Below are 14,588 nucleotides of genomic sequence, written 5' to 3'. Positions count from 1 at the left end.
CTAACTTAGCTAGATTATTTTGTATTCAACAATTAAAAATATTTTGGCATTTTCTAGAAACCAAACCAACAATTGCTTGCTTGAAATTGATAAATACGAAAATTGCGCCATTTGATAACAAATAGACATCATATTAGTTAATCCGATTGTTCAGTCTTCAGAACTTAAAAGTTATTAGAACATATATGAAAACGTAAATAATATACCGGATAGCATTTTAGCAGCCACTGTTATAGTTTCCCCGCCCGGCATGTCCAGTTGGGCAGCGTGTACGCGTCCAAACGCACCGCTGCCAATCAGAGCGCCCAGGTGTACACGAGACCGGCTAACTTCGAAGTGATCGACAGCACTGTCTTCTGTCTGAAACAAATTTAATTCATTTAAACAAAATGAACTTAAGAATAAGCTATATTAAAACGAAAACATAAGTAAAGAGAAATATATAAGTACACTAAACAGTTGAGTTGAGTTGTTTTGAAAAGTGTTCTCCACTATTTAGTCGTAGGGTTTTGTGGAACTATTTCTGTAACTTATAACTGGTGTTTATAATTCATCTTGTGCTCTGCCGTGAAGGAAAACATCGTGAGGAAACATGTATGTGTCTAATTTCATCGAAATTCTGCCACATGTGTATTTCACCCAGCCGCATTGGAACAGGGTGGTGGAATATGTTCCAAACCCTCTACTTAATGGAAGAGGAGGCCCTTAGCCCAGCAGTGGGAAATTTACGGGCTGTTACTTTACTTTACTAGTAAAAAGTCATTTTTATGCCGTAATATAAAAAATACATTTATTTTGTATTTAATCTGAAGTCGGTCAAATTTCTATTCAATCTGTTATTCGATACTCTCTCACGACAAATGACATCTATTCTTTTCGTTTTTAAATAAAATTTCAGCGACGAAATTTGTAAGGATTTATTTTGAATAGCCCCGAGGGATCTTTTTATTGGAACTTTTAAGGTTTCTCTTTTAATGAAGATTTGATTTATAGAGCTTTATCATACGGGACTGCAAACATTCTACCTCCAGATGTAATCAATACCCCCACATGTACGCAAAATGTTCCAAGAAGTAATATAGAAAATAAAACACTCTTGTAGAGCTATTTTTTAAATGACATAAATAAGTTATTTAAATATGAATATAAATAAATATAAATATTGGACAACATCACATACATTACTCTGATCCCATTACACATACATATAGATATGATAAACACGTGCTATAGCACTTGTGTTATGGAAAATCAGAAGTAACGACGGTACCACAAACCCATCCAAAAGATCCAAGACTACATAGAAAAGTCTCGGGAATCGAATCCGGGACCTCGGAGTGGCGCATCCATGAAAATCGGTGTACATACTCCTCGACCACTGAGGTCGTCAATTTTTATTTGGACCGTCAATTTTATCCTTTCATCTTTATTAAACGTCAACTCCTTGGGTTGTAACGTGATTTTATAAAGTCATTAAGCGTTCTCAATACATCGGTAATCTAAGGCCAAAAATAATCCAATACTTAGCAATATCCATAATTAGTTCTTTTCAGCAAACTCTTTAGATTTATGTTATTGAACAAATATTGCTATTCACTGACCTTTTCTTGTTATTCTTTAAATGCATATATATTATATACGTCTGTTTGTAAACTTTATCTTTAGGAAGACTAGATATAATATAAATATAGTACAACTTTACTATAAGTATTGTATATTTATTATATACAAAAATATTCCAATCAAATCAATCTATCTATTAACAAAAACCGCATTACAATCCGTTGCGTAATTTTAAAGAACGTAGGGAAAGACAGCGGTAAGCGATTTTCTTTTATACATAGTTTGTTATTAAATAGACACTACAACAAAATATTATTGTAAGTATATTGACGGGGAATGTTGTGAACCAACTGTTATCATGTCAGTTTGTTTGTTCGTTGTAATAAAAAAACAAATGTTTAATTTTATCTTCGTAGATGTTGCGACAAAAGTCGTGTCTCAGTAGCTGTATTGAAATTAATCTAAATTATAACTTTTATTAAATTTGCTACAAATATAATTATTTTTAATGCTTCGTGATATTAATTTAAAAGTGAAAGTACTTACTAAGCGTGGAGTGTTTTATTTCAATTAAGTTTATATTCGAAATTTAATAAAACCGTTGTATAATATATCAGTCTAAGAGATTTGTAGTAAAGAAATAAGTTTGGACCGATATACACCAGACTCTCTATCTGTTTCATTGTTACAGCTGACGATAAAACGAAAACGAAGCCTTAAAAATACGTTATTTTATACGTCAGATATGTCTGTCAACTCTTGGATTTGATGGACACTTCGTTTGTTCCCTAGAGCTCTGTCTTACGGCTTATGTGACAGGTTTCCTCACGATATTTTCTTTAATTATCACGAAGAACGTGACAATTTTAGTGTTACTTTTGGACCATTTTAGATTTTATCATCAACAATCAACGTGTTCTAATGATGAATATCTTGTATGCCATAAAGTAAGCATTACCATGTAATGTAGATTAATTTACATTGGGGTTGCTAGCAAAAATTTAAACAATTTCAGTTTCAAAATAGGTCGCAGAATAAAGAGCGAGGAAGTATAGATAAATTTTATTTATAGTGAAGATATGGTAAATTAAATTCAAACTATAATAATAAGCAAACTTGGGAAATGTTGGGATTTCAAAAGTTTAAGCTATGACCTTACTAGGTTTAGGTGAGGTTACTGTAATATCCCAAATCGCTTCTAAAAACTATCCAAGACATATCAGGACATTATAAAAATCAGGACTTGTCCTGAGAAAATAGGGCAGTTGACCTATTATACTTATAAATGAGAAAAGATTTTGTCTATAGTACATAAGACATAACCGGATGCCTTACGTTTCAGAGAAGGTTTTAGTATATCAAAGCATTATATTATTAGTTACGCTTCAAAGTTTCACGCGCTTTTAATTCAAATATTAACTTGATAAATGTGATTGTATATAATATATACTACTTAGTGCCACGACTTTATGCAAGCTGGGTAGGTACCACCCACTCAACAGATATTCTACCGCTAAAGAACAGTACGCAGTATTGTTGTGTTCCGGTTTTAAGGGTAAATGAGCCAGTGTAACTACAGGCACAAGGGACATAGCATCTTAGTTGCCAAGGTTGGTGGCGAATTGACGATATATGGAATAGTTAATATTTCTTACAGCGTCATTGTCTATGGGTGATGGTGACCGCTTACCATCAGGATGCCCATATGTTCGTCCGCCAACCTATTCCATAAAAAATTATATTTTAAGTTTTCAAATCAACAGACTTCTATATACTCCTCATATATAATACACTAAATTGAAAGAGAACCTATCTAATATAATAAGAATAAAAATGATATCTTAAAATAGCTTAGTCGCGTCTTTATAAGGACTTCGAACAAATTCCTTTTTGTAATTTCCTGTCGAATCACTAACATTTCACGGGATAAAATATATATACCGTACATTTCTGTTCATCCCAAGGGAAATAAATAAAGAGGAAATTTGTAACTACATTAATTAATAAGAAACATCGACAAGAATGAAGAAATATCCAATAAAAGTTGTCAAATTGTCACACTTATGTTACAACTTACAAGATGTCGAGCCCTTTTAAGTTATAGAATACTAGCATTCGCCCGCGTCTTCGCTTGCCTTTTAATGGTGTGTGTGTGTGTGTTTGGCGAAATGTCCTATGTCCTTCCTTACAGTTCAAATTTGCTTTATAGCAAATTTTATCAAATTGGGTTCAGCAGTTTGGTGGTGAAAGAACGACAGACAGACAGTCAAAGTTACAGATTTATAATATTGGTATATATTATGTACTATAGTGTTTGATTATTTGCCTCGTTTTTCTAGTGTACCGTTTTAAGGCTATCCTGAGGTTTCGATGTTAAACCTAAGTATGGATTGAAAAAAATAATTAAATAATTTTAAATTTGGAACAGTACACTTCCGTGCCCGGGAAAGTATAAGGCCGTCAGTTATGGGTCTTAACATTGTCTAGTAGTATCGGATATGTTTTTCCGTCGGATTTATGAGTTCCTATTCCCATAGAGAGTGCATCTGTATTTGCGGATAAATTTGTGGTAAGTCTCAATGGAGACGCTACCCTTATCGAACTCAGTAACGCGGACATCATCTTATATATTAATAGCTTAAGCCGATTTTTGTCCCAGTGTAGAGTTTATGGAGTGATGATAAAAAACCAGTTTCATTTTGAAGAGCTCTAGCCGTAGATGTAAAGAAAAATGAAGATATCCTCTTCATTTGATTGATTTCTGTTTATTAATTTGTTATGATTTATCAAATAATTAATTTTAGAGAGCACAATACTGGCCACATTGACAGCGGCGTTATGGCTGTATAAAAAAACAAACCAAAATCGCGCTCGATCGACAAACCCTATCATAAGTTTCGAAATTTAAAAAAATCTGTAGAATAAACATAAAGTTTTGCGAACCACTAGTCACTAAATAATTAACCAATGAGGTATTGAGTTCTAAATATAAAATAAATAATTGTTTAAATAGTTTGCTATCGATTTATGAACTGAAATAGGGTTAACAAAACATGTTTGTAAAGTTTTTAATTAAATTTTAATACCGTCCAGAGTACAGTTTTCGGATAATTGATTCTGATTAACAAAACTCCGCTTTTAATTGATTGAGTGGAAAATTATAAGAATGGAATAGAAAATATATTACCAAAAGAGTAATGGACACATAGATAGATATACAGATAGAAAATAATAATAGAAGAAGTGTCGTGGGACGAAGTTAAAAATAAAAGACACAATGAAAAAAATATCAGCGTTTGAAGAATAATTAAATCACAAGACATAAATTGTTACACAAATTCCGTGTGAATTGAAATAATTTTATTTAAATAGTATTATATAAAACCGTATACAATAGAAAGAGACGGAAATATAAAGAGAGAGAGGGTGTGGTTGTCTGCAGGGGGCGTATTTCTTTTTGTTTAAGAAACAATTTCAGTTTGTTGACTCTACTGTAAGCCGCGTAAAAGCACATGCGGTGTACAAGTGGTAAAACACATTATATACTAATAGTATAAAAGTTTTTTACCACAATTTTCTATAATTTTTATAAGGTTTGGCTCTTGAAGTTTTGTAGCAGAGTAAAAAAAAAGATCAAAATATTCAAATATATTTTTTATATAAATACTAATTATTTACTTTATATGCTTATATGATATGTGATTATATTTATAGTAGTTTCATGAAATTTATATGAATGATTAAAAAAACCACGTCGACGATGGAACGACCCTTTCAGAGAGTAATACGTGTACGCATTCATCAACATCATCGGAGAGACTTTTACTAACACAAAAAAACAAATGCTAAAATCGCTGGAAAAAAAAATTATATGTCAAAAGCTATAACGTCATTTATCAATCTGATAATGTTGATATTTTAAGATTTTTTTGAATAAATGTTTTACACACGAACTATATATATAACATATATAAAGCTAGAATGGTATATTTTGTTTTGATCAAGTTCTTTGTAAGTAATAATATTTGTATCTTATATCTTTCTACTTTCTTGTCTCATTTGCTGTTGAAACACCTTGGACCCTTGGAGTAGTGGTGTAAAATGCTTCGTCAAATGTATAACACCTCGCCTCAGTTCCTCCACTGGTGACAGGGTTGGTTCGTTTTAGCCAAGAGGATCGGAATTGCGATTCAACGGGGTAGCTGCTAGCATTCTTGCCACCATTCCACGCGGTCAAGATTTATACAGTAATTTTAATTCATATTTGTACATATTTAATCGCTTTATTTTATTAATTCTTATGTTAATATAGAAAATACAATTTATAAGAATATTAATATGTATAATAAAGACATTCGAAATTATTCCTTTGATATAAATACATAGAAATACTTTATGTAATCAAAAGATGAAATAATATTGTAAAAGGATATATATTATATAATATATAAAAGTTACCTCAAATTCTTTGTGTACGTAGAGCGGACTTTCCTCCATTTGACCTCGACATGGTATTTCGCTGTTTCTGTCGATGAAAGATACTTTTGTTATAAAAATATTTGTTTTCATGTTTAATTAATTAAGATTACATTCGATTGAGTTTCATATTATCTACGTTTTGAGAGCCTTTCTTACTTAGTCTATTATTATTAGTAACTTTTAAAAGAATGTTTGGAACAAAAATATATTCAGAATCAATAATTTTATTTTGTTTATTATCGTTTATTTTATTTCGAATCTATAAAATGAGTCTTAAAATTATTTTACGAAGTTAATTCATACTTTTCTTATTAAAAAAATAATTCTCGTGGAACAAAATATGATTGGAACTTAATTATTTATAAAAGTAATTAGGTAAATATCGTGTAATGCATATTTAAAAACCATACGTGTTACAATTATTACAGAATTGTAAAAAGAATTATAGCTCGAAGGGATTAGAATAGTTGCTACATTGAGGGCATCCCGTCACTAGCCAGTATCACACGCAACTGCTGGATTAGAGATGTGTCGGCGTCGTCGATAATATGTCGATAAAATAATATCGAAAATATTTCGTGGCTCTTGGTTCATTCATGAACTATAATCCGTAAATAATATCGGTAATGAAAGGGTAAACTAGTTACACCAACAAGCTCACTTATTATAACGTGGGGTGATAATTGAACATAAATTAGTTTAGAATATAAGGAAAATGTATTCATCCAAATTGTTTAGTAGTAAGTTATATATTATTAGTGCTACTTTATTATTATTTTGGCATTACAGAGACTTGTAACGAAATTAACAATTTTAAAATATAATCTACATAATCCAACGGAAATAGGAAAAAAGATAAACAAACCTTAAATTTACTTATTTCATGCGATTTTCTAATAATTCAGCTATATTGTGCTTGATTAGGAGTTAATTAGTCATATATCTTCATTTATAATATAACACTATTTAAATGTTTATTTCCACTTTCATTTTATATCAAATATTCCGATAACAGTTTCGTAAACGTCTAAAACTCCATTTTTTCGCTAATTCATAGTGAATATAATAGCTTAATCAAGCTATTGATTAATGACACCGCATAAATTTGCTTTTAAATGTTTTTTATTTGGCTTTTCTCTCTTCTTACGATTAGAATATAGTATACGAAGAAAAAAATATGTAATTATTGCTTCGAGCAACTATTACAAGTTAAAACAAATTATCTCGATATCAAAGGGAAATTAGTTAAAGTGATCGCGACACTTAAAGTAATTAATTAGTTTTTGATATTAATTACTCGATATTTTTGTACATCCCATCCCTATAGACATGTCATAGGTCATCTTGCGCGGCCTGTGTGACGTAACTTTTACGTAATAATTTACCCACCGTCCGTTCACACGCATAAACCAATCACAACTGACGTTATTATCATCTCCAAACAATTTTAAACTTTAATACATTTACATATGGTTTAAATTAATTCGCAAAACGCAAATCATCTTGTTTCAGAGAACTTGGTTTGGCAATTGATAGGCAATTTGCTAGGCGATTTGAGACTTTATTGGTAATGAATTAGAGTCTATTTGGATTTTTGAGGGTACATTTAAGTTATAATTTGTAAAGTCGACGTAAGCATAGTCATAAGATATCCAATCCTTCCTGAATCTGACTTATTGCATTAGACAGGTACTTTTCCTTGTAATTTTACCTCAGAAGCTATTAGACGTCAACATAATAATTTCTTTGTAGCAATGAGAGTTACGACCCGTGGTATAATATACTAGTAGTCGCCCGCGGGCTTTGCTGGCGTTTTAGGGTGTTGCGCGAGAGTCGAGATGGCCCAGTGGTTAGAACGCGTGCATGTTAACCGATGATTGCGGGTTCAAACCCAGGCAAGTACCGCTGATTCATGTGCTTAATTAGTCTTTATAATTCATTTCGTGCTCAGCGGTGAAGGAAAACATCGTAAGGAAACCTGCAGGTGACAAATTTCATAGAAATTCTGCCACATGTGTATTCCACCAACCCGCATTGGAACAGCGTGGTGGAATATGTTCCAAACCTTCTCCTCAAAGGGAGAGGAGGCCTTTAGCCCAGCAGTGGGAATTTACAGGCTGCTGTTGTTGTCATGTGCCAGGCAAAAAAAGTAGCCTATGCCCTTTCTTGGAGTTCAAGTCTGCTTCATACCAAATCTCATCAAATTCGGTTCAGAGGTTTGATTGTGAAAGAGCGATAGATAGACTGAGGGAGTTACTTTCACATTTATAATATTGACTGCTAATCATTTATCAACAAACGAATTACTTGGTGGTAGGGCTTTATGCAAGTCCGTCTAGGTAGGTACCACCCACTCATCAGTTCTACCGCCAAATAACAGTACTCAGTATTGTTGTGTTCCGGTTTGAAGGGTGAGTGAGCCAGTATAACTACAGGCACAAGGGACATAGCATCTTAGTTCCCAAGGTTGGTGGCACATTGACGAAGTAAGGAATAGTTAATTTTTCTTAGAGCGTCAATGTCTATGCGCGATGGTGACCACTTACCATCAGGTGGCCCATATGCTCGTCCGCCAACCTATACCATAAAAATAAAGAATTGCCTGATTCAAAGAGTAATTAAAGAATTCCTTGATTGTTCTTTTTTTGAATCTACATGTTGACAATATTTGGACCAGTAGTTGTGCATTTGCATTCATAACAGTCAAATGTTCCTGTATGAGCGTATGTCATTTGTTTTAAAGGAATAGCTTATTTAAGATCATCACTTGTTTTATAATAACGATGTAAATTGATCTGTTTTACTTTGAAAGGCATCATGTTGCCCACTGACAATGGGAAGCTTACCAATGCCACTGATCAATAGGAGATTTAATTAGATATAATTATATGGTCCCGATATGCTCATTGGGATCTGCTGTTCGTAAGATTTATAGTACGACACAAATTAGATGTAGCATCGGAAAATGCAATGGAATGAAAATGAAACCGATTACTGCCGATTTACACAACCAACAGAAATAGCTCCCTATCGCGCCATTCGACGCTTTTCGTCGCTATAGATTCTCGCGTCAGAGAAAGCAAGTGCATGTAAATCGACGAGTCAAATCGACGAATATATTAGGTCATATGATATTACAAGTTATTACGTTTAAGCAAAGTCGCGAATATGTCGCGCATGAGAAATGAATATTGATAATTTGGGATAGCGTACTCAATTCTTTTTACGAATTTTGCCGATGCGACCTCTAAGTTGTGTCGCATAATATACTTAACGACGTACTTGTCGATATCTTTCATAAGTATTTTCTATTTAGTTTACTTGATTATTATCTATTTATTATTAAACTTTGATCTGTGTTTTGTTGACATTGAATTTTCTTTTCTATTCCCAAGAGTTCCATATAAAGTTCATATAACTCATTTGAGTAAAGGTATCGAAAATAGTTACTTAATTTTTTAGCTAAGTTTATAAACACTAGGATTGTAAAGGTGTGAAGAAAGTAATTTATTTAGTAAAGTGCAATTTGCTAGATTTATTTATTTTATGATGTAGTAAATTTAATTTTTCCAGCGTATTGTGCATTTAGGTGTTGGCTATTTAATTTATGTAAACACTCATATAAATGCACAGCTCCTGTGTACTTTAGTAAATTCCGTTATTTTTACATTTTGGCAATATTTGAACATACATAGTCGAACTTTATCTGGGTATAAAAACGTCATCTAATTCTGGAATATACTGTATACGGGAGCCGAGATGGTCTCGTGGATAAACAGGTAAAAGGAAGATATCCCGTAAATCCGTTCGTGCGTTAGTGGAGTTTCGCGAGCTTATTTTGTAATTATTTATAGCGATATACTTTTATCTTTGATAGTCGTATAAACGTGAAAATCACTTTCTTTGCCTTCATTAATATATTTGTTGATGCTGTCAGTTTTCTTATCTTAATCTCTACTATTAATTATACATTCAGTTGCTTTTTTTATTTATAAATCAATCGCTAAGATAGTTAAATTCAGTCTATTTTATTTATTCATTTTATATTCAAAAGATATGTTATGTCTGCTTTGAACAAAAAAGTTATTGATGTGGCGTAAGTAACACCTTATTATATCGACAAAATTATAACACATACATATGTATCCCACCAATCCGCATTGGAACAGCGTGGTAGAGTAGGCATACAACAGTCTCTTGAAAAGCTAGAAGGTCTTTTACCCACATATATATAAATTATATATAATGTAACATTAATTACTACACATTGAAATTTGAAACCCACACCATATAACAAACGTTCTATACGTTTCAATTCAGCTTTTCCTGCTTACAAAATTCGCTCACGAGTTCATTTCGTATTTTATCATTCACTCCATACTCGTGTAAGATGATTAGATTATAATACCTACACCAATACAAATTACCTAAACGCGTAACCCAATTTCGTAAGGTAACGATGAGTCATATCGCAGTGAGCAGTGATATTGTTACTGAATACGCGAAATTACCAAATGCGATATATCTAGATCGCTCCCATTCACTTGCCCTTTGACTTTACTTTGTACAATTCATTTATATGAATTCAAGTTATAAGATTATAGATGTAAAGAATTTTTATTAACATTATAATTAATAACATGAGTCGATATGGTAGTGGTTTAGTGATTCAAATCCAGGCAAGTACCGCTGATTCATGTGCTTAATTTGTCTTTATAATTCATCTCGTGCTCAGCGGTGAAGGAAAACATCGTGAGGAAACCTGCATGTGTCTAATTTCATCGAGATTCTGCCACATGTGCATTCCACCAACCCGCATTGGAACAGCGTGGTGGAATATTTTCCAAACCTTCTCCTCAAAGGGAGAGGAGGCCTTTAGCCTTGCAGTGGGAATTTACAGGCTGTTGTTGTTGTTGTTGTTGTTGTTGTAATAACATTAAATGTTTAAATATATACAAATATGAAATAAAACTAGTAACTGTATAAATCTTGACCGCGTGGAATGGTGGCAAGAATGCTAGCAGCATTTAACCGTTGAATCGCAATCCGATCCTCTGTATTAGATGTATTAATGATATAAAAATAAAAACTTACGTAAACATTCTCTAAACAGTATACAATAAAGTTAACCCCCTTCGTGTATTCGCTTATAATTTATAAACAGTGCTACTGATTTTAATGCGGTTTACATCAAATGTCTTTGAATATAGTTTGTAAATATAATGTAAGTCTATAATTATAACTAGTGTGGGTCCTATTAAATTAATACAAGGGCTGATTCACATTTTGCCCAGAAAATCGGAATTACGATTAAAGGGGAAATGTTTTTTCTATCATTCCAAATGTTTATGATTTGTACAAAAACTGTTTTAAATGTAAGTAATTATGTGTGTAATAATAATGCTTAAAAAATATCTATTATCAAGTAATAGTGACCCGCTCCGACTTCTCACGGGTACTTGATATTTATCGTTATATTATGACCAAATTATATTAAATAATTATAAATTGTGGCCTATATGTTATTCTGATGTTTAACATATATTACTGTAAAATTTCAACGAAATCTGTTCAGCAGTTTTTTTGCGAAAGAGTAACAAACATACATACATACATTCTTACAGACTTTCGCATTTATAATATTAAAGTAAGTAGGATTCGCTCCGAGTTTGAATTTCGAACATAATGATCGTTGAAAATTTTTGTAAAACAGAAATGAATTTGTTTGAATTTGAAACTCTTATCTGTAATTTTATAAAAAAACAAAGCTCGTCAAAGCTACCAGACAAAGAAATAGAAAATCGATTTACAAACAGAGGAGGAAAATTTGCTGAACTGATTTCTACATAAAATTCACGATGACGTAACGTTTTCGATAAATTTTATATAAAGGCCGGAAAAAGAAACTCTTAAAGTATAGTCACTTACAAATCGGTCATATTTTAGTCGACAATATTGTTTCAAATTCGTTTAAAATCAAAGAAATAATCTTTAGAATTAATACCTAAACCTAAAGATGTTTTCAGTCTGGAGGCTCACATAGGCGGGCTGACCGTTTGGGTGTCACGGTAACATGCGAAAGGGATTCCTTGGCACCCGCCGATGAGGCGAGAGGTTAACACTGCTTTTTAGTGGGTATTCCGGTGTTCCAGGGCGCAAACGGCGTCCAGGACACTGGTGAGTCCCACCTTCCCCCACTTCCGTGTGGGTAAAGAAAGGAGTTTCGAGTGTTTTAAATAGGATTTTTTGTCATAGTTCCTTGTTTATTAATCATCTTATATTTTGTACCACAAGCGACAGTGCAACGCATCGCAGTGGCATTCTCGGACACGGTGCGTCTGCGCAGCACTTGAGACGTATCTTGCGATCTGACCTCGATCCCACACTAAAGGGCTCATAGATGGCGTTACTGTTTCGTAATACGTAATGATTTGCTAAATATTGTTTAAAGAGCAGATAAATCGTTTCTAATGTGAAATGCCTTGTAGTAGATGAAGCTAAGTATTTAAGTTTAAATTACTTGTGTACATATGTATTTATAGCGAATATGTCTTCTAATCGTCTTAGTAAAATAAGGTTCTTTTAAAAAGCAAGGGTACCTATGATTTTTTTTATCTTTATGAACCTCTTCTGATGATTCATTTTGTATTCAAATTCAAAATTCGGTTGCTAGTTTGTTAAAGAAAAATGTTTTGTACATTAAACTAGCGAACCGCCTCGGCTTCGCACGGGTGCATTGATATAACAGCACAGTAGTAACTCCTAAAATTAACGGTGTTTCTTTACGAAATTGTCCATGTATTATGTATAAAAACGTTCTTCTCTTATCTAAATAAACCACATAAAAATCCGTTGCGTAGTTTTAAATATTTAAGCATACATATCCCTATGTAAGCTATATATATAGGTACCAAAAAAGCGACTTTGTTTTATACTATGTAGTGATTTGCATGTCTGAATCATTAGATGCTTTCTATTTGTGTTTACTAAAGCCCCTTTTGCTTATATGTATTCTATTATATTATATACTTATGCACATATCTAGATTTTCATTATTACGATCCGTTTATATTTTGCGTTTTTATTAAGTGGCCAAAAATTAAGTGAACGTAGTATTTAAATTTTTCGTTATATAATGATGATTTTAATATAAAGTTGCGTTAATTAGTAATTAAATTATTAATTAAGGAAACGGTGGATTATGTAACTTCAGTTTGAAGAGGTAATTGTAAGTATCTTAACGAAATAGTGATTCTTAAGCTGAGATGATTAATCTGGATGTTCTGACACAGATACAAAAGAGGTGTTGTTGGTTTAATATGTGTAATTGTGTGTCTGTTTGTAGCATCGTAGCTCAGAAACGGCTGTTTTTTTACTTGTTTATTATTGTTTTTATTTATTTATTGATGGTAGGTAGGTTATTGAGTAAATTCTAACAAGATTCTCTTAGACTCTTTCCTCTAAATCCATGACAAAATTGTCTTCGTAGATTCTCGTAGGAAGGCTTTACGGTTTTTCTTATAGAACTAATAATTCTTAAATGAATAGTGGGGATTATTTAGTTAAGCTAATCGAAAATAGCGTTTAATAATTGTTAATTTCATTAATTAAATAATATATGAAATTAACAATTACTATTATTAGTAGTTAATAGTTTAATGATAAGATAAGATATTATTAGGGTTAAGTTAACGCTGATATTGCCGAGTCTTTAGAATGCGTTTATTTTAACCGACAATTACCGATTCAAACCCAGGTAAACACTACTGAATATGTTTAATTTGTGTTAATAATAACTAAACTCCTATTCGGATGTGATGGAAAATATCTCGAGAAACCTACATGTATCTAATTTTTATGAAATTCCTGCAATGAAGTGGAATTGAAAGAGAAAGGAGGTCTTAGTCCAGCAGTGGGACATTTATACGCTAATGCCTCCACTACAAAAAGCAATAACTCCATGCACATAAAAAAAAAAACAATCAAAGTTTTTAAATTTTTTACAACTGACATATGCATTTATTCCTCTCACTATTTAAATAGTTAATTGTCCGTGTTTAATTACCGTTTAAGTGGTATTTTAAATGTGAAAGAACAAATGGTATTCAACGATCTCGACTGTTAATAAAATATGTTAACGTAATCATACATATTTAACGAAAACGAAATGTTTTGATTGTTGAGATTGCAGTTGGTAAATATTTCACTATAAGGGCATTACATACTTGGTTGAAAGGCTTCGGACAAACCCATATGGGTAAGTTCTGCATCACAAATCTTAAAACCAAACAGCAGTACTGAGCATTGTTGTATTCCAATGACTTGGTCACTAAGGTTGGTGGTACATTGGTGATGTATGTGGTTAATTTTTTATCGCGCCAATGTATTTGGTTGTTGGTGGCCACTATTTGCCAAACAAATTAAAATGTGAGCTATTCAATATAATAAGGGACATAATATCTTCTATCTTGTCTCCGAAGGTGTGTTAGGTAAGTTAGCTAATACTTCATATAGAACCTTAATGAATAAGTATATCAGATAACCTA

At 32.3% G+C, this 14,588-nt stretch overlaps 1 protein-coding gene across 1 annotated transcript in view; it reads right to left on the bottom strand.

Moving 5' to 3' along the window:
• LOC124534191 (fibroblast growth factor receptor 3-like) overlaps window positions 1-14,588 on the bottom strand; it is a 149,148-nt gene that overhangs the window by 8,887 nt on the left and 125,673 nt on the right. The window contains exons 9-10 of the mRNA XM_047109901.1: window positions 6,022-6,088; window positions 207-360 (exon numbers count right to left, since the gene is read on the bottom strand). Of these exons, the coding sequence (XP_046965857.1) occupies window positions 207-360; window positions 6,022-6,088 (221 nt within the window). The remainder of the gene's footprint in view (window positions 1-206; window positions 361-6,021; window positions 6,089-14,588) is intronic.

The sequence above is a fragment of the Vanessa cardui genome, chromosome 12 (assembly GCF_905220365.1).
Source record: "Vanessa cardui chromosome 12, ilVanCard2.1, whole genome shotgun sequence".
Lineage (NCBI taxonomy): Eukaryota > Metazoa > Arthropoda > Insecta > Lepidoptera > Nymphalidae > Vanessa > Vanessa cardui.
This window is presented reverse-complemented; position numbering and strand designations above follow the sequence as displayed.